Genomic DNA, 20977 nt, shown 5'->3' with positions numbered 1-20977 from the left:
CCGATATATTCTGGTGTTATTGCATCTGTCTTGATGGTTCACATTCATTTTTATTGTGGTCTTCTTTTTGAACTAATTAGGAGACTTTTTCTTTTTTTCACCGTGACAGCCTTTGTATGTCTTCTGAGCTTTTAATTTGTATCGGCTTTGAAGTTTGTGACTTCCTCAAGAATATCTTGGCATCTCTGATCCACAAAAATTGGTAATTTTTTTCTGTTTTTGCTTTTCTTGCTTGGTACAACAGATTCTGGTTGAATGATGTTAAATATTCCAATAGGAAAATTGGCGTTTTGTCTTGCAATGTGTTCAAGTCCTTGGCAACTGGTTTTTTCTGCCTGCTGGCTTTTATGAGATTGTCTCTTATGGACTTGCTTGTAAGACGAACTGTGACTGGTGCAGGTCGTGGCAAGCCTTGTATTTTTCTCTTCATGGAATTTGATTTACAGTCTGAATGTCATTATGCTGTAGAAGGATGTCAATTGCATGGCCTAATTTTAAAACTACGTCTCTGAATTTTTCTGTAGGTGCAGTTTCAGGAAGACCGTTTATAACAAGATCTTCTTTATATTGTTGCTGATTTAAACATTCGTATTGTAGTTTTAGGGAATTAAGTTCTTGACGGAGTTCGGATGTCTCTTTCATCAAATTGTGTTATCTATCAGTGTGTCAATGCTGATTTTAATGTCGTTTATCATTTGCCTTTCACTGCTGAATTATTTAGTTTGACCAAATCCTCATATTTGCTAGATTTTTTTGTTATTTGTTCATTCTGTTTATTAAAGAGTTCTTGCAGAAGATCTACTAAGCTGGCTTTTATAGTCTCTAGACTGCTTTCTATTAGTATATTTAAGGAGTTCAAATTATAGGGCTGACCTGTATTTTTTTATCTGTTCAGTTCGTCATCTGATTTTTCCTGTGGTATATTCGGCTGTGCCGTCGGTATTCTCCCCACAGAGTAGGCACTTCCATTCCTCCCCTGTTGCATTTGATTTACTTTGCCAGGTTGTTTCTGAAAAGTTAGCACATGCAAAGTGTAGATTTCTACTGCATTTCCTGCAGGTTATATGATTTCTGTCATACAATAAATCCTTCAGGCATTTGATACACTTCGTGACTCACCTTTCTTCCCTTGAGAAACTGTAGTGTGATCGTGAAGATAGCGACGTCCTTTGTTCTTCGCTTGTTGTTGACCATGGTCCTCTCTGTTCACTTTTCAGCACTTCAAAATTTGGTTTCTTCTTAGCCAATCGGTGAATTTTATATCACTGTCTTCAGCATGACAAGTGGAGTTACTTGAGAACACTTTCAAATTAAAAACAGGAGTTAGAACCACTTTAAAACTATAAAATGGGAGCAGCAATATCACCGTGTGCTTGTTTGTATGCCTACACAGTGCCCCCTCTCTATAATAATAATATTCTTTGTACAGTGGGTGGAGAAAGGAAGAGAACAAGCAGCCATCCCTCCAGAAGCTGCATTATGAGGGTGGGTGGGGTGAGGAATAGGTTTTTTGCATAGATAGTGGTACATGATTGGAATGTAGTCTCAGGCAAAGATGTACATGAGTGGTACACTTTGCCTGAGAGTATGGTGAGTATGGAGATTGTGAATGCATTCAAGTCATAGTATGAGGAGCTGTGTGTGTAAGTGAAGCAGTGATTCTTCCCACAATGTGTCTTGAATCTATAGAGAGTTGATTAAAATAATAATAAAGTAAAAATTTCAAATCTTTAGTGCATGCCTATTTGGGAGTGCTGTTTTCTCAATGCCAAAACTATCAGAAGAATGTTTCTAATCACCAACTAGAACTTTCTGTATATCTTTTAATTTTTTAGCAGGTTCCCAAGTTAGTTAATCTTTTGCATGAGAAATGGTTTGGTTAAAACCAGAAATCCCAATTTTTAATCCCAGCCCACAGTACTCAAGATTTCAGACAATAATATATACATATTAGTGTGCATTGATTGCTAGAAAGCGGCAGCAGTTGTTTTTTATTACTCTTTCTCTGGAATCACTGATGGCATTTGGCTCAGTTTTCAATGTTGGCTGAATGGTGGACACTGGCATCCCTTTGATATTCCAAAAAAAAAAAAAAAAAAAGTTATGACTAAAATAGCTCCGGTTCTCTTTGTGGAATGAAATGTGTTAGGAGATCAGTGGACAGACTGGTTGGCTGAGCAGTTAGCATATCAGCTCTCCAGCCAAGAGGCTGCTGGTTCGAATCCTGCCAAGGGAATGGATGTTTGTGATTGTGCTACTAACCAATTACCATATATACTGCTGTGACCTCTGTCCCTGCACAGTATGCCTGTTGATGTTTTGCACCATAAAAAAAGAAAATCAACTCAAATCAATCGGCAGATCAAGATAGAAGGCTGTTATGATACTGTTAATGATCTTGTTTCTGAGCGAATTGAAGTGAGGACAGCAGAGGTATAATGTTATGAATAAAAAACAATTTTTATTAATAAAATTTGGCTGTTTTATTGTAGATTTCTTCAACATGAAAATCGTACTAAAAATGAAGCATATATGACAGAAAAATTAACAGTGCAGACAAGAAACCATAAGTTAACAAGAGATATTGTTTTCACTTATAATTCTATATGCTCTCCTGGTTGCCAAATGGATAGCATCTTCACTCTATCCCTGCAGCCAGTAAGCTTTGTGTTTGAGTCCTATTGTGAAATGGGTGTTTGAAAAGCACTATGTTTGGTCTCTAGAATGGGGAAAACCAGATCAGATGATGTACCTCTTAGGCCCACCCACAATACTGAAAGTGTATTATAGATTTACAACCAGTAATGAATAGGATTCATTTATATATACATTTGTTGCAAATATATATGTATATCAGTGGCATCACCTGCCCATTTCAGTTGGGTGTGCTGTCATGTGGGTTATGCAACCCACGCTACAAATTTCACTTCAATTTCACCTATGCATGGGCGTCTGCAGAAAATTTCCCGGGGGGGGGGGCTTGGAGACAAATAATTACATCAATAAATTTTTATAATTTATTGATGTAATTTTTTTTATAAAAAAAAATGCTAAACGACATTTTTTTTTATAAAAAAAATGTCGTTTAGCATTTTTTGATGTAATTATTTGTTGATGTAAACTATAAATATATTATTTCATTTTACATAGATTTTACTGATCTTTAATTCTCGGGGAAAAAAAGTTTTCAGAATTAATACCGTTTTTAGCACAATTTCATATATATAAAAAATTGACCAGCATTTAAAAATCAACTGATTAATCCCAAAATTCTAAATCAAATTATTTCAGTTTAAAAGCAAAAAAAATAATAGAACTAAGAAGTAAAATAATATTAAATTACTTACACTTACCTTTTAAAATGTATTTTTCTGTTTAAATTTGTTTCAATATAAATTTACAATTCACACTTCACTCAGTGATTCACTAGACACAGAGGGCAAATGAACAGTGGTCACTGTTCACAACAGTAATGAACATTTTTTTGATGAATCAGAAAAAGATGAACCAAAAACAGGAACACGTAATTTATTGCTGCAATAAAACATGCGTTCTATGGCTACCCTGCTGTGGGCTGAAACAGGCCAACCCATAATAAAATTTTATAACAGAAAAAGCATCCCATGGTCGAGGGTGTAAGGTTACATATCTCAATCACGTTTACGATTATAATTTGTGGAATTTTTTACTTTATCTGGGGGATTCCATGTTGCCGCCCTTGCAGAAGCACATGACTACATGATTGCATTTTTATCAAGAGCATAACGCATCAGCACACATCTTCATTTCACACATGGGAAATGCTCATCTGAAATAACATCAATAATTCCTCCACTCAGTACTAAGCTTATTGGAACATGTGCAGCTGCTGCTCAACATCCCTTCATTAGGAGGAACTAATATACTATAGGTTGATCAACCAATTTCTTGTGTATGGGCACAACATAAAAAAAAAAATATTCATTCTCTATGGCAGAGACTTTCAGCCAAAACTGGCAACAGAATTATTCACCAGTTGATGGGGAAGCCTTCAGTTTCATTATTATCACATTCATTCCTATGTACTACCTTGCATCTGGTATGTAGAGCTGCTTTACTATGGTATGCTCTCTTGCAGTGCATTTCTGAGCTTTGAACGGTGTCACCCACATTCCTAAGAAGGAAGATGAGACAGAAACCAGATATGTTCCGAAGACAAAATATGGCTACATTTAGTTGCCTCTAATAAACATACGTGATACCTGTAGAAAGGCTTATGTGTTCGTCATATATGTTGTTTACTCTCATCCGTTCACCCAAGGACAGCATCCCTTCTTTATTACATCCAGTAGTCTACGAAGTACCCTGCTTGTGTGATCAAGCTTACTACGGTCAAACAGGAAGAACTGTGGACATCTGCATCAGTGAACATAAAAAATACATCTGCCGGCACTATTGACAGGGGTGGGCTGGCCATATGTGCAATGTGTGCGATGCACACAGGCGCCATGATAGTAAAGTCACCAAAGAGGAGAAATACTTTAAAAAAATGTTTTTTAAAGTGATTTTTTTTATTGGAGAGGGGGGGGGGATGGGGTGCCAACTGAAGTTTTGCACACAGGCGCCGGACACTACTGGTGCGCCCCCTGGCTATTGCAAGTCAGGCGTAGCATTCGGGCCTACCCCTGCACACAGGATCAACTGGAAGAAACAAAAGTACTGCACAGAAGCTTTTACAAGTCAGAGAGATTGTTCTTAGAAGCAATAGAAGTCTTGAAACTTACTCTGATCTCAACAAATATGGCTGTATAAATTTGCATAAGATTTGGGAGACAGTCAGAGCTGTGCCAACCTGAGGGTGCAAGGGATGCACCACACCCGGGTGGCAACATTGATAGGGCAGCATTTTATGTAGCTAATATCTAATTTGGATTAAACTTGCAGTATTAGGGGCTGCAGATAAAAGTTTGCACCTGGGTGGCAAATACCCTTGGTGTGCCCCTGGAGACAGCCATCTTAAGACATAACTAGTACCTGCTTTTCTCTCTCTCTCTCGCTTTTTTTTAATATAGAGGACTTTAGTCTTTGTGTTGTTGCTACAATTTTTTGTAAACTAGTCTCTTTGTTACATCATGTTGTAGTCTCGCTTACTGTGACAAACTGTGTTTTTGTGCTCTGAAGATGCTGGTTATAACACCAGCAAAATATCAGCAGTAAGTCAATAAATAATTATTTACTTATAATTCTGTGTTCTGATATATACCGTCAAAATTAAACAACATCCAATAAACATAGTAGTTTTAACTGGGTTATGAAATTCATTTGTCACCTAGAGAGAGGTGTAACTAACATTTAGGGATGATATGCCTTCACATTGATAATAACCACCTTGTCATCAAGAATCCCAAGGTTGGAGATTGACTTAGCTGAGAATGGCTATATACACTGCTTGGAAAGTAGTCAATGGACGTGTAAGGAATAAATAGCCATGTGTTCATCTTAATAAGATATAGGACCTCCTTTCGCTGCGATGACTGCAGAAATCCTATGGGGCATACTTTCCACAAGTATACGATAGTGATCAAAGGGACATCTGCCCCATAACAGTCCTGGACTTATGGGGGAGATGTCCTTTTACCTCATATGATGCTCCAGTTCATTCCACAGATGTTCAGCAGGGTTGAAATCCGTGCTCTGTGGAGGCTAATCAAGTGGGAAAACATTCATATCCCGAAACCACACAGTTACAGCTGCAGCCATGTGACATGGTGCATTGTCTTACTGAAGAGATAATGGTTCAGTTCCATAAAAATGCCACAAAGTAGGAAGCATTGCATTGTCCTGAATGTTTAGATACCTCTTGAAGCTCAGTGTTCGTGGCACATCAAAACAGAGGTTATGCCAAACCAGGAAAAACAGGATCATACCATCACACCACCACCACCTCCATATTTCATAGTTGGGGTTACTAACTCTGGTAAAAGACATTCACTGGGCATTTGCCACACTCATCCATTTGCTTGGTAGAGGGTGTAGCATGATTCGTCACTCCATAACACAGCTTTCCAAGCTTCCATGTCGTATTGTACATGCTCTTTCCACCACTGGGGATGATGCAGCATGTTGGTTCGAGTAATATGGGGCTTGCATATTGCAATCCCACCATGGAAACCACCTATGTCGTGAGCCTTGTTTCTAAATGTTTTTGTGCAGATTTTTGTTCGAGTCAGTGTCCAGAATTCTGCATTCAACATGTTGATTGACAAATAGTGGTTTTTACATAATATATCCTTCATTTCCGTATGGTCACGATTGTTGTTTGTGGTGGGTCATCCATCTGGATAGCATGCAGTTGACTCCCTGTGTTTCCATCTTGGTATGTTCTCACTGATTGTTGACCTGATATAGTCCAATTTGTCAACAATTTGCTAAACAGATTAGGCCTGCAACATGCCATGCTATCACGACACCTCTTTCAAAGTCCATCAGTTCCCCTCTCACAACCGCTTCACCTGGACATAGTCGCACTGACATGGGAAGATCATATTCCTCCAATTTATACTGGCTACAAACATGTGACTTATTATGTGGCACAATGCACCTTGCTCATGGAGGTGTCTGTTGACTTCTTTCCAAGCAGTCTATATTGAATATCACCTGCCTTATAACAGTTCATATAGAACATTTTTTATTAATGTACTGAGAGGAAGCAATAAACACATTCTCGTAAAATTGAATAAAGATGTCTTGAATAACTGTGGATGAGTGGATATGTTAACTGAAAGAAATGGAGAACATATTGACTTTGGATTCAAGATAATTAAAGCAGATGTCTTACACAGGTCATTTGACTCCACAGAGATGTAATGAAAGTGTAATGCATTGAACTTTAATAAGTTTCTTTCTTCTTTTGAACCTTCTTCCTATCCACACACAGTATTGATGAACTGTGAAGTAGGCAGACTTTTGTATGTGTGTCCAAGATAAGACATAAATATGGGGTTTCACAAAAAAAGAATAATGTTAATTTAGAAGTTATTGTTTTACACCAAAGTGTTGATAGTTACCTAAACTCGGATATCTAGGTTATTCATCTGCTGAAAGAGTTTTTCTTGTACGCGCATGGCATTGCATTCTAATTGGTAGTTGACAAAAGGCCAACAGTTCAACAGAAAGAATGATATGAAACTTTGAGTTTTATATCATAAGCTTTGAGAATCTAGCCTTAAGTTAAACTGTCTGATGATAGTTGTATTGAATGATGGTATAATCCATTTAAAGACACTGCAGTGTCAAGAATTGTCAGTTGAGAGAATGCTTGGTAATTTTAGATTCCTGTTTGTCAACTAGATGATTTGGTACATAAAGGTCATTTGATTAGCTACTTATTAGTTATGATCTTACATCCTTGAGTTTCCCCCCCCCCCCCCCTATGGTATATAATTGCATAAGAAACACATGCATCAAAAAGTGTTGTGTGCTTGCCTCACCATAGTGCCAGCCAAATCCAGTCCATATGTTACTTTTGTGAATTGCCCAAACTCGGAATGAATAAGATTAAACACTATGCATTTTTTATTTAATTTTTGTTTATTTCATTTTCACTTAATGTGCTGTGACTATGTAATTTGGCTGTCATAAATCTGATTTTGCTATGATAGCATAGTTATGCAATAGCATAGTTTGTTATGTTTGTAATTTCCATGTGTTTTCTAGTCAGTTTGTATATAACCTATTTTCAATGCTAGGAAACCTTTCCACCTCCATGAGAGACTAGCTCTCCTGCAGTTGAAAATCTCTTATTAATAATAGGTGTCGTCCCGCGATGAGTCTTCAGACTCCTCGGAGGTGTCATAAATAATAATAATGTAACTATTATTATTATTTTATTATTAACTTAATAGATGGATTTGAATCCAAACTTAGAGGGGGGGGGGTTCATGCACTGCATGGTGAAACTGTTGATGGAGTTCTCTTTAGAATGGTCTCCAAACATGTTTATCATTATTGATGATTACGTAATTTAAGATAGCCATTCAGATATATATGTATATAGTAAAAACCCCTTGTTTACACTTTTCAGGGAACTGATGGAAAAAAGTGTAAATAGCAGGAAATGTAAAAAAAAAAAAACATTAAAAAAGGCTAAAAGATGAATTACTACTAGTATGTGAGTCTACATACTCGATTACAAAATTTAATAACTGAAAATAAATGAATTTACAATTACTTACATTTATCTATTTAAAAAATAGATAAATGTAAGTAATTGTAATCTTTAATTGTTGATTGTTTTTGCCTTTCGTTTTTTTTTTTTTTTTTTTTTTTTTTTTGACATAGCAACAGATTGCTTTTCATTGAGTTCAATGCTTGACCTGTTTTTTACTGTCGTGTTCAAAGTGGACACTTAGAGTCCAAGGTCTTTTGCTAAATGCATTCACACCTGTTCTGGCATGCCAATCTACACATAGCAGAATTGCCATCTTTTCTTCTACCGAAATACATTTTCTGTCTTTTTTCTCCATGGATAATCCACCAACCTCAACTTGAAAGCAACTTTCACACGCTAAATTATGCAGCAGAAATTCTGCAATATCAATTCGTACTCTGATTGAAAAATCACGGTATTGCTCATCACTCCATTACTGCTGCAAGCATGCAAGTCACCGTGATGGCGGAAACAAAACTGCAGCCAGAAGCAACGCCATCTAGGAACAGAAATGCGCAAATTTCTGCAGAAATCGATTCGAAAATCAGTATTGCCACCCGAGAAAAAAACGCAAATCATGGGAAATAACGTCCACATCAAGTTGTTAATGGCGGGAAAACAATATATCGTAAGAATAGGCATTAAGACAGGAAAATGACGTAAATGGCAGGAAAACGTAAATTGTGGGAACGTAAAAACGGGGTTTTACTGTATGTATATATATATATATATATATATATATATATATATATATATATGTTAAAGATACCAAACTATTTTAAACCTGGTTTTACTCCATTTCCCAAGTAAGCAAACAGACAAATAAGTCAAGTTTGCACCTGCACGTAATGCAAGTCTAGCTGACCCTGCAGGTAGTGCAAGACCAAGGTAACTCATGGTAAAAGTAGAATAAGCTCTGATCACAAATCTTAATATTTACCCATAATGCAAAGTACATCTCCTGGAGGAGATGTATGATGCTTTGTATTAAAGGCAATGGGCCACTACCCAGACGGGTTTCGACCTTTATTGAGGTCTCATCAGTGGGAGCCAGGCTAGAAATATGAAGATTTTAGTAATACAGAGCTTATAAGTATTTTACCAGAACAAGTTACCATAAGGTGTTTTAACCTTATTAAATAAAAATCTCAGGAGGAGATATAAATGTAGAAAGTATTTTACCTTGGGTATAATAAATGTTAAAGATATCAAGCTATTTTAAACCTGGTTTTACTCCATTTCCCAAGTAAGCAAACAGACAAATAAGTTAAGTTTGCACCTGCACGTAATGCAAGTCTAGCTGACCCTGCAGGTAATGCAAGAAGATTAGTGATCCTGACCCTGCAGGTAGTGCAAGATTAAGATTAGTGATCAGAGCTTATTCTGCTTTTACCATGAGTTACCTTGGTCTTGCACTACCTGAAGTGTCAGCTAGACTTGCATTACGTGCAGGTGCAAACTTGACTTATTTGTCTGTTTGCTTACTTGGGAAATGGAGTAAAACCAGGTTTAAAATAGCTTGGTATCTTTAACATTTATTATACCCAAGGTAAAATACTCTCTACATATATATATATATATATATATATATATATATATATATATTTTTTTCCCTTCTTCGTTTCCTCATTAGTATTAGTTAACACGTTCAATGCCAACTACGAGCATACTCGTAGTTGGTAAACCAGCTATGAGTATACTCGTATGACGCTTACCGCCGGCAATTAGATTACCATACTAACCTTGAAGATGTGAAAATGCTTGGCTTGTGGAGCTAGCATCAAAACTGTATTCTCATAGATGGTATATGCTCTGCACAAGCCAACTACAAGTATACTCGTATGACGATGACTGCCGGCAATGAGAGTACTGTACTGACCTTGAAGAAGTGAAATTGCTCGGCGTACGGGAACAGATTATGCCGAAGTAGCGTGGCAGCGAACGTGTTAAGTACCTTCAAGTAATTTAAATTAAAAGTGTCAAAAAATAATATTCGTGTTTAATCCTTATCCAAGTGAACAAAGTTTGTGAATGAAGTATTTTTGCAACTAGGCTACTTGTATACAGCAGCTAATGACTTCATGTTATTTGCCTTAGTATCCCATAATACAAAGCACCCCCACTTTCAGATGCAATATTCAACCTTGGTAATAATGCTGTGCATTATAGGAAGAGCCAGAACCTAGAATCAATTTTGACCTTTATTGAGTCGTGTTAATGTGCAGGGATACCTCTCCAAAAACTCTGAGTGAACTAGAAAATCACCCTAAATCTCAATCTAAATGAATTACGCTAAAGGATCACTACTAAACTCATCACTGCTGATCTGAATTTACTCTAGGACAGAAGTCTCAGCAGTGGCTGAGACTTCTGTCTCAGCCACTGCTGAGTGGCTGAGACTTCTCAGCCACCGAGCAGAACTTCTCTCTATTCCGGAGGAAACAAGCTACATTTAGTGGCAGCCAGATCCAGAAGACATACCAAGGTTGAATAAATTCAGAAGTCATGTGTTTCCCATACTGAAAAGGTGTGCTACCTGATTGTTATAATACTCTGGATCAGAACTAGTGATAGAAAGTGTTTTCACTTGGTTATAATTTAACACTTTGAGTGCCATGTGCAACAAGCATGCTTCACACATACTTTCTGCTAGAGCCATGTGATACATATCTGTTTTACAGGTTAACTTGTTATTATTCCCAGTGGCCTGTGAAGATGGAAAAAAATTAGTATTGCGGCAGTTAACGTGTTAAATTAAAAATGCCAAGAAATTATATTTAGACAATTGATATAATAAGCAATTAATGGGAAGTCAGTAGCCTAGTCATGAAGATATTTCATGTGCAAACTTTGTTTGCCTACACTTGGATAAATGATTAAACAATATTATTTTTTGGCATTTTTAATTTAAATTGTAACCAATTTAAAGACCTTCTACAATTAGAAATGCCAAGAAATTATATTTTGGGTTTCATCTTATCCAAGTGTAAACAATGTTCTCACATGAAGTAACTTCATGACTAGGCTACTTGTATATAGAGGCTAATGACTTCACATCAATTGCCATTGTATCCCATAATACAAGACATATATCCTTAGGAACATGTATAATACTATGCATTATGAGACATCACTACCCAGACCTGTTTCAACCTTTATTGAGATCTCATCAGTGAGATCCAGACCCAGAAGAGATTGACAATTGACATTTATGTCTTTAGGGGTGAAGCAAGATGCTTTTCATATTCCCCACTATCTGTTGTGGTTACAGTGAGGGTAAAATTTATGAGCAGTATGCTCGCCCTGAATGGGCATGGAGATTATGCATTGCTATAGGAGGCTAATATAGCTTTTGGTCTTCTATATTTGAATATGTCCATTGCCTCGTATGCTGCAGCTTGCTGAACCAAATCGTTGGGGTGCGTGAACGTCTTTAGGAAAAACTTGGATCTAAGGATTGTAGAAAAGAGAAAATATAGGGAATATTTGTATCTCTATGAAGTTGATTGTTTCTAACATACCACGGGGTGTTCAGAATCATTCTCAAGCACTTGTTCTGCACTCGTTGTATCTTGATAATGTTAGTATTAGAGGTGTGGCTCCAGACTGGAGAGACATAGGTGATTATAGGACGAATCGTCATCTGTTATAGCTGCAATTTGATTCTGTTGCTGAGCTTGCTATTTCTATTAATTATCGGCTAGATCTGAGCTATGGCTTTAGATGCCTTTGCGCACGTAGACTTGATGTGTTAGTTAAAAGATAGCTTTTTGTCAAGAATTACAACCAGGTAATTTGTTTCTGTCTGCCAGGGAATTTTAGTATTGAATAGTAACACATCTCCTGCAGGAGACATTGGCCTTTTTGAGAAAAGAACAGCTGAGCTTTTCTGAGGGTTGACTTTCAATCTCCATTTGGAGAACCAACCTTCCAGCTTTAGAAGGTTTTCTTGAAGCTTTCTGGTAACGAAATGGGGTCTGAGAGATCTGGTTAGTATTGCTGTATCGTCCGCATAGAGGGCCAAAATGGAAGACATCGGATTGTGCGGTATGTCTGACATGTATACAGAAAACAGCAGTGGAGCCAGTAGAGATCCCTGTGGCACTCCAGCAAAGATATGGTGCTGGGGCGATGTAGAACCATTGATTTTTACTTGCATTGATCTATTCTGAAGATATGAATGAATTAGATGAACCATTTTTAGTGAGGTACCAGCTGAGATAAGTTTGTGCAGGAGTCCAAAATGCCAGATTTTGTCAAATGCTTTGGACAGGTCTAGGAAAACAGCTCCTGTGCACTGGCGCCAGTTGTAGCTGGTGGTGATGTATTCGACAATTCTGTGGATTTGCTGGGTAGTACTATGGTGTTGCCGAAAACCAAACTATTCTTTAGGGAGGATGTTTAGGTCATTTACTGAAGTTTGGAATCGTGAGAGGACGACCTTCTCTGCAACCTTACCCAGATTGGAGATGAGACTGATTGGACGATAATTTTGCAGTAGGTGTGGGTCTTTGCCTGGCTTATGTATAGGAATTACATCAGCCAATTTCCTCCATTTGAGGAGAGTCTTCATTTTCCTCAATGTCGACTTCGGCTAAAGAATATAAGTTTAAGTAGCCAGGCCAATCCCGTTCAAACTTTTTTGAGAATCTTTTTAATAAAAGTGAGTGCTAGCCCTTTATCGAGTGACTCGATAATGATGTCGGGGTCAATCATGCTAGCAGGCCATGTCAGCTTGAACTTCTTTTGGAGTTTATCAATAAATACAAGAGTTCATTGATTTGCTCTTTATCGAGCAAATCAATGAATACGTCTAGGTCAGGTACGCTCATATCGTTTTAACTGCGTATGAGCGCTAATAGAAATCCTGCAGGTCTAAACACCTGCCAGCAGAAATTTTGTAGAATATCCCACAGCCGCAAAGGACTGCCAGCAATACGAAGCGTAGGTTAATCGAAGCAATAGCAATTAAATTGCGTCTAAATCAAAGTCTTACCTTGATATTTCACAAAATGAAGAACACTTTGAATTCATTCATTCACAATCGCTGTAACATTCCAAGCAATTCGAATTCATTCGACTAATGAAAAAAAAATGACTACCTTGAAAAACTGATCAAATTTTTTTCCCCAGAAGAGATCCTTATCCTTATAGTCCTTATAAGGACTGGCTTAAAGGGGCGAAGCAAGAATGCTTTTCATCTTCCCCATTATCTGTAGAGGACAGTGTAGGGATAAGGTGTTATTGAGCTATTAAAGTTCTGATCATGGCAAGAGGGTAGCAGCAATACCCAGCCTCAGTTAGAACTTCATTGGCTACAGCATTGCCATCCATTACCCTCCAAGGGTATTAATCACCGCATCTCACGGTCTCACACCATGACATCATCCAGCATCCCAGAAGAGAGATCAAGGTAATGCAGAAGTCATATTTCCATATACGAGTAGCCAGAAGGTATCACACCTTATTACTAAAATACTCTGGAGTAGACATAGATGTTGCGAGTTTTTTCATCATGTTATACTATAAATTAAAGATACCAAGAAATTATATTATTTTTTTTTTTAATCCTATATCCAAGTGTAAGCCATCCAGATGAAGAGAGAGAAGATGTCTATGAAACATAAGAATCCACATTAAATAATTCTAAGGAATTCTACATAATTATAATGGGCAACTTTAATGTCAAGATTGGAAGCAGAGATGACCATCTGAACTCCATCAGTAAATTTGGATGTGGACAGAGGAATGAAAGAGGAGAAAGACTAACAAAGCAAACAAAGTTACATGTGAAGTAACTTCATGACTGCACTACTTATATAGAGGAGTTAATGACCTCACATCATTTGCCTTAATATCCCATAATTCAAGGCACATATCATTATGGACATGTATGATGCTATGTATTATGGGAAAGGAAGACCAGTTTCCACCTTTATTGAGGTCTCATCAGTGAGAACCAGACTCAGAAGAGATACCAAGGTTGAAATAATGCAGAAATCATATAGTTCCCATATACCTTATGGACACGTGCCTTGCATAATGAGATACTAAGGCAATTGATGTGAAGTCATTAGCCTCTATATACAAGTAGCCCAATCATGATGTTACTTCACATGCAAATTTTGTTTGCTTACACTTGGATAAAGGATGAAACCAAGAATATAATTGTTGGCATCTTTAATTTACAGTATAACTATGTGATAACCTCTTAATAAATAAATGATATCAGCTGAAAATTATACAAATATATGCCCCAACCATGGACCTTCCAGATGAAGAGAGAGAAGATTTCTATGAAACATTAGAATCCACATTAAATAATTCTAAGGAATTCTACATAATTATAATGGGTGACTTTAATGTCAAGATTGGAAGCAGAGATGACCATCTGAACTCCATCAGTAAATTTGGATGTGGACAGAGGAATGAAAGGGGAGAAAGACTAATTGAATTTGCAGATGAAAATAACCTCAAAAAGAAAATCAACTGAAAATGGACAAACATATAAAGAAATAGACTTCATCCTCTCCAACAAAAGATATATGATAAATAATATCGAAGTGTATAATAGATTCAATATAGGAAGTGACCATAGACTAGTAAGAGCAAAAGTATGGATCAACAAAAAGTAGGAACCGAATAAGCTCATAAGAAAAAAGTCCAATTTACTGAATCTACAAAACCTCTACCACAATAAAAGCTCTTATAGAGAATCACTCAAAAATGACTAAAAAGTTAAACACAGCTACTACCGTTGTTGATTCTAATGAAATCTTAGCAAAATCTCTCATTAATTGTGCCCTAGAAATAGGAGGTGTGAAAAGGCACCAAAGAGAGGAAAACTAAGACAGGAAACCTTAGATCTGATGAAGAAAAAAAAGAGAATATGAAAAGAGATTTGAATGAGAACACCAATAAAATGGAATATTCAGAAATTTGTAAAACTATACACAAAAGGATGAATAATGAAATTAGATCGTATAATACTAGGAATATTAAAGAAACAGTAGAAAACAATAGTAATATGAAGGTCCTAAGATGAACATTTGGAACAAAGGAAATAGCTACTGTAAGAGGGAAAAACTGGTGAACTTATAAAAAATAGAGATACAGTAATCAAAAGAATTCAGAAATTTTATACTGAACTCTATGAAGACAAGGACTGAGACATCCGAGAATCAACTATGGGTAACTCGAGTGAGGAAGAATACGATTCCCCTGAGATCTTACAAGGTAAAGTGGAAATGCCACCGTGGGAAACGATGAATGGAAAGGCCCCAGGAGAAGATGGAATTATTGTAGACTTGTTAATACTGGGAGTAAGTCATGCCATCAAACAGCTGACCAAACTCTTTAATAAATGCCTAAAACAGAGAAAAATTTCAAAAATCAGTACAAGTCACTTCTAATATTAATTTTTAAAAAGGGCATAAGGAAGAAATTAAAAACTATAGATAGGCCTACTCCCCACTATATATAAAAGTCTTCACAAAAATTATAAATAATAGAATAAAGACTAAACTTGAGGGAATTGCAATCCTGTGAATAAGCTGGATTTAGGAAGAATTACAATACTTTGGACCATATTCACACATTAAAACAGCTCATTGAAAAATCAATTGATTTTTCAATTGCCTATATAGGCAATTTAGTCTATATAGACTAATTGCCTATATAGGCAATTAGTCTATATAGGCCAGACATAGGCAATTTTTCAATTGCCTATGTCTGGCTTATATAGACTACAAAAAAGCATTTCATTCAGTTAAAACATCTGCAAGACTAAAAGCTCATGAAACCCAGGGAACTGAAAAACCATATATTGAAACACTAAAACATATTTACAATAATGCAGCTTCTGTAATTATATTATATAAAAACAGTGAAAAGTTTATAATACAAAAAAGGCATCTAGCAAGGTGATACTATGTTTCCCAAACTATTTGTTTGTTGGTGGTAGGAGTTTATGTGTATATATTGGCCAGTATGTGTAGGTTTCCGGTAAACAGTGAAGGAAAGATTGCCAGAAGGAAGACGTGTCACAAGTGTATCTAGAAACGGAAATGTGTTCTGTTTTTCAATCTCAATTATGAATTGTATGCGTTTGTGTTGTTTGTTTAGGCAGCTAAGGAAAGTGTCTAGTGTCTGGTAACTATGGGACCAAATTGCAAAAACATCAACTTATCTAAGCCAGACTTTGGATTTTAAAGGAAAGGAATCTAAAGCATGTTGCTCAAAATGTTCCATATAAAAGTTAGCAATGGGGAGAGGGGGACAATGGCAAGCCCATGGCTGTGCCTTCTTTTTGTAGGTAGAAAGCGTTTTGCCATACAAAATAACCAGAACGTAATACATGTGCAATGAGCGGCGTCATATCTGGAGGGAATTTGTTCTGTAAAAGAAAGATTGTGTGATTGATTTGGACATTTGTAAAGAGGGCAGAGACGTCAAAACTGACTAATAAATCATCTTTTTCTAATGTAATGTCTTTGATAATGTGTATGACGTGTTGTGTGTTTCTGATATAGGTGGAGGAATGACCTACCAGTTCCTTGAGTGTTGCTGCTAATTTCTTGGCTAGGTGATAATTCGGACTATCTATCCCTTCGACTATTGGCCAGAGTGGTGTGTTTTGTTTGTGTATTTTTGGTAGCCCGTAAATTCTCGGGGAACAAGCATAGTGCAGAAGTAGTTTTTTGACCGTATCTTCCGGTCATGTAGTAATTGATTTAAATAGTTTCTCTGTTTTCTTTTTATTCTATGGGTTGGGTTGTAGTTTCTCTAGCTTACTGTATGTAATATAATTCAGCTTGTCCTGTATATTTGTATATGCTCCAGATGATGATCTTAATATGAAGATCGAAACGTCGGGAAATTAAAAGAGTTATTTATAACACGGTTGTAAAATCCGTAATTTGCAGAGTATAGTTTCTCTGTCTACCCATTTCTGCATGCAACTTCATACCAACTTCTCTAAAATCTTCATCATTGCACCTGGAGTACTGACAGGTCAGTAGATAAACATCAGTTTTTTTGCCACCCTTGTGCAACGGAACAGTCATGCATTCTTTCCAATCCTGTGGTATATATCTTGAACTGAGACTCTAGCAATACAAACATGTGAAAGGCTTAGCCAGTTTGACAATCCTTTAGCAAACATGCTGATATTCCATCTGTTTCTGTTGACAAATTCTTATCTGGTTTATGGAACAGTTCTTCAACCTCATTCTCATGCATGTTTAACTCTGCATGCACTGCAGTAGTAGCACTATGCACCATGTTACATACACCTGGTTGATATATCTTAGCAAAGTGAGTTCTTATTAACTGAACAGTCTCATTAAATTCTGACACTAAAGTACCATCTGCATTCAGTAAAGTTATTCTTCCACATTTATTCATTCTTTTGCTTGCAGCGTAATGAAAAAATTCTTTTGGATTGTCTTTAACCTACATAGCGAATTTCTTTTCATGCTTCAATTTAGCTTTCTCTCCAATACTCGTTATTTATTGGCTTGTGCCTTATATATTTCATAACTCCTCTCACTCTTATTCTCATGAAATTCTTCCCACATCCTCTTTTTCTTGTGGAACTTGCTTAATAAGGTTGCACATCATTTCACTCACTCCCTATTTTGTCCGGTTTATTTTCCTGTAAGATCTAAGATCTGCAATTTATAAATTTGAATACATTGTTCATCATACAAGTTACGACTTACAGTTACCTAGCTATTGAAATGGAACATGGTATTATATAGGACAGTTCTTTTCCTTTATACTTCATTTTAAAATTTTATAATAAAAGTCTTAAAAAATGAGAAAAAAATTCAGATAGATATACAGTATATATGTTGTTATATAAATTTTATTTTTTAAAAATCATTATAGGGATATTTTATATAAAAAGCTTATGAAGACATTGAACTCATCTAATAAGGTAAGAATAATTCATTGTGTTAATGATTACTAGTAAGGTAAATAGGTTCGCCTTCTTGTTAGTTGCCTTTTATTTACCTTTCTCTTTTGTTCTCTTAGAAGAAAACCCTATTCCATCAAACTATTTACCTTCTATAATGGAATTTCTTCAGTGTAAACTTCCTTAAAGATAGATGCTCCACATCTGATGTAAACTGAGAAGCTTGTAGGTGTAAGAAAAGAAGAAGGAAAAGGGAACTCAAATCACTGATTTTTTTTCCCATTTTTAATGAACATGGCATGAATGACAGCTGGTGAATTATTCTATCTTTGAAATTATCCTAAAAGTGTCAGAAACGAAATAGTTATAATGTATATGAAATTCTAAATCATAAAACATGAAAGTTTGATATTTGAATACAGATATTGGTTCTACTTTGTCTAAATTAGATACCAAGAAATTATATTCTTGGTTTAATCCTTTATCCAAGTGTAAACAAATAAAGCTTGCGCTGAACAATTTTCAGGACTGAGCAAATTGGATAAAGCTAATGACTTCACATCACGTACCTTAGTATCCATAATGCAAAGCACATATCCTTATGGACATGTATAATTCTGTGCATTATGGGATGGGTCACTACCCAGACCGGTTTCAACTTTTATTGAGGTCTCATCAGTGAAAGCCACAAGCAGCAGAAGTGATACCAAGGTTGAAGGCAGAAGTCCTATTTCCACATACGTGTAACCAAAAGGTGTCACACCTTCAAGCACAAACTTTGTTTGCTTACACTTGGACAAACGATTAAACTACCATCAGCATCATCAGATTCCTGACATGTACCCTCAAGGGGTGTTCAGGATAGATAGTACTACATGAAAACTTTACATCATTACTTACTTCCTATCTACAATTTCCTCCAAATCAGTCTGTTACCTGTCGAGACTCCAACATTATCAGATCTTATATTTTTATTTTCTAAGGCACTTTTTACCCTATCAATTCACCTATATCTGGGTCTTCCTCTGGATCTTTTTCCTGCCAACCTGGCAAAGAACACTTGTTTTGCTAATCTTTCCTCTCCCATTCTGTTTAAGTGACCATGCCACTTGAGATTAGCTCTGCTTACACATTCCTGGATGCTGACAATGTCAAGTTCTTTACTAATATCCTTGTTTGTAATATGATATTGTCATTGATGTTATCTGTTCACACCCCCTAATCTTTCTCAGGACTCTCATATCTCAGGTCTCTAGTCTTTGGTCAAGTGTTTTACTTTTAACCCAGCTCTTGGATGCATAAGTTAAAATTGGTTTGAACAGTGTCTTGTGTATAGCTAATTTAGTGTTTTGACCAATTTCTCTCTTATTCCATATAGATTTATTCAGTTGACTTCTTACCATACCAGCTTTGTTGATTCTGTTGTCTATTGCCATATTTAATTTACTACTTTCATTAAAAATACCTGACATGTTTTACTTGTTCTATAGGTTCTCCATTCACAATGCAGGCAGAAGCATTGATATTTTCAATGCTTCTGCCTGTTTTCATTGTTATCTTGTTATTTCTTGTTATCTATTACAACAGTTATTCAATTTAGTCAGGGAATCTTGCAGACTTGTAGCAGATTTATTTAGAAGTATAACATCATCCACATAAAACAAAGAGCTGACATTAACATCTCCAATTTTGATATCAGGTTTAATACCACTTTCCTTGATAATGTGATCCATATATATAATGAATAACAGAGGAGATAATGTACATCCTTGTCTAACACCAGATTTAACATTAAACCATCTTCCTGTACTTCCTTCAATTCTAACTGCTGACTTACAACTGAAATAAAGACTATATATTGCTTGATATAATGTCCCATTGACACCATACAACTGTAGTGTTTTGAATAACTTTTGCCTTGGCACCTTGTCATATGCATTTTCCAGTTGTACAAAACCTAAAACAACTGATCTGCCAATGATATCAGGATTGTGGAAAACTGATTATGAAGACAGATTCAGAATTTGTAGACTGCAGACACTAGCAAACAGGAGAAAGAGAGGTGATATGATTGAGACTTACAAACTTCTGAAATGGCCATACAGGATTTCAGCTGATAGAATTTTCCAATTTATGGATGATTGGGAAAGGACAAAAGGGTATCCTTGGAATCATAGGGTGGTTCATGATTGGAATGGATTGCCATTGGATGTTGTGAGTGCAAGCAGTGTGAATGAATTCAAGAATAAGTATGATAGCTGGTGTGTAGTATGTAGCCTCCCTCAGTGAGTCTTTGACTCCCTGGAGGTTTCTCTTAATAATAATAATAATTTTTCCTTCAAAATCTACTATAAAAGTTAGTTTTAACTCTATGCAACATAGACCAAAATCTTGTATGAGTTACCTCTCCTACAGACCACCCTTTTCCTCAGCCACTTCCTCCCTTGTATCCTTTGGTACTACAGCAGTACTAACTGAAAAGCCCTCTGAAACTTGTACTCTTCCTTTTCATGGTACGGTTGTGAATTCTGTTCTCCTAATTGGAACATCTACTTCATTCTAATAGCAGAAATCATTCTTGGTCACTCATGTTTTGGTTTAACCTCCTACTGGCCAAGGTGAATGAAATAGTGAGACCAAATTGCACTTCTTATCCATGTTACTCAATGGTGTTACAGAATCGTATCCAGAATTAGCTGGATACGATTCTGCTGTCTAATTCTATCTGCGATAGAATAAGCTGGATGTCATCAACTGGCCATGATGTCTATACTATAGACATCATGGCCAGTTGGAGAAAAATGTTTATATTTCATATCACTTAACAAGAACTCCTGCTTCATTTACATTTTATATTGAAGTACATAACA

The 20977-nt window shown here is 36.3% G+C and overlaps 1 protein-coding gene across 1 annotated transcript in view; it reads left to right on the top strand.

Annotated features, from left to right (window-relative positions):
• LOC150102777 (SID1 transmembrane family member 1-like) overlaps positions 1 to 20977 on the top strand; it is a 582520-nt gene that overhangs the window by 298025 nt on the left and 263518 nt on the right. Inside the window, exon 15 of the mRNA XM_090399394.1 lies at positions 18080 to 18128. Within this exon, the coding sequence (XP_090255520.1) occupies positions 18080 to 18128 (49 nt within the window). The remainder of the gene's footprint in view (positions 1 to 18079; positions 18129 to 20977) is intronic.

The sequence above is a fragment of the Typopeltis vanoorti genome, chromosome 10 (genome assembly GCF_054136105.1).
Source record: "Typopeltis vanoorti isolate ZY-2024b chromosome 10, IOZ_Tvanoo_1.0, whole genome shotgun sequence".
In the NCBI taxonomy this organism is placed as follows: domain Eukaryota; kingdom Metazoa; phylum Arthropoda; class Arachnida; order Uropygi; family Thelyphonidae; genus Typopeltis; species Typopeltis vanoorti.
This window is presented reverse-complemented; position numbering and strand designations above follow the sequence as displayed.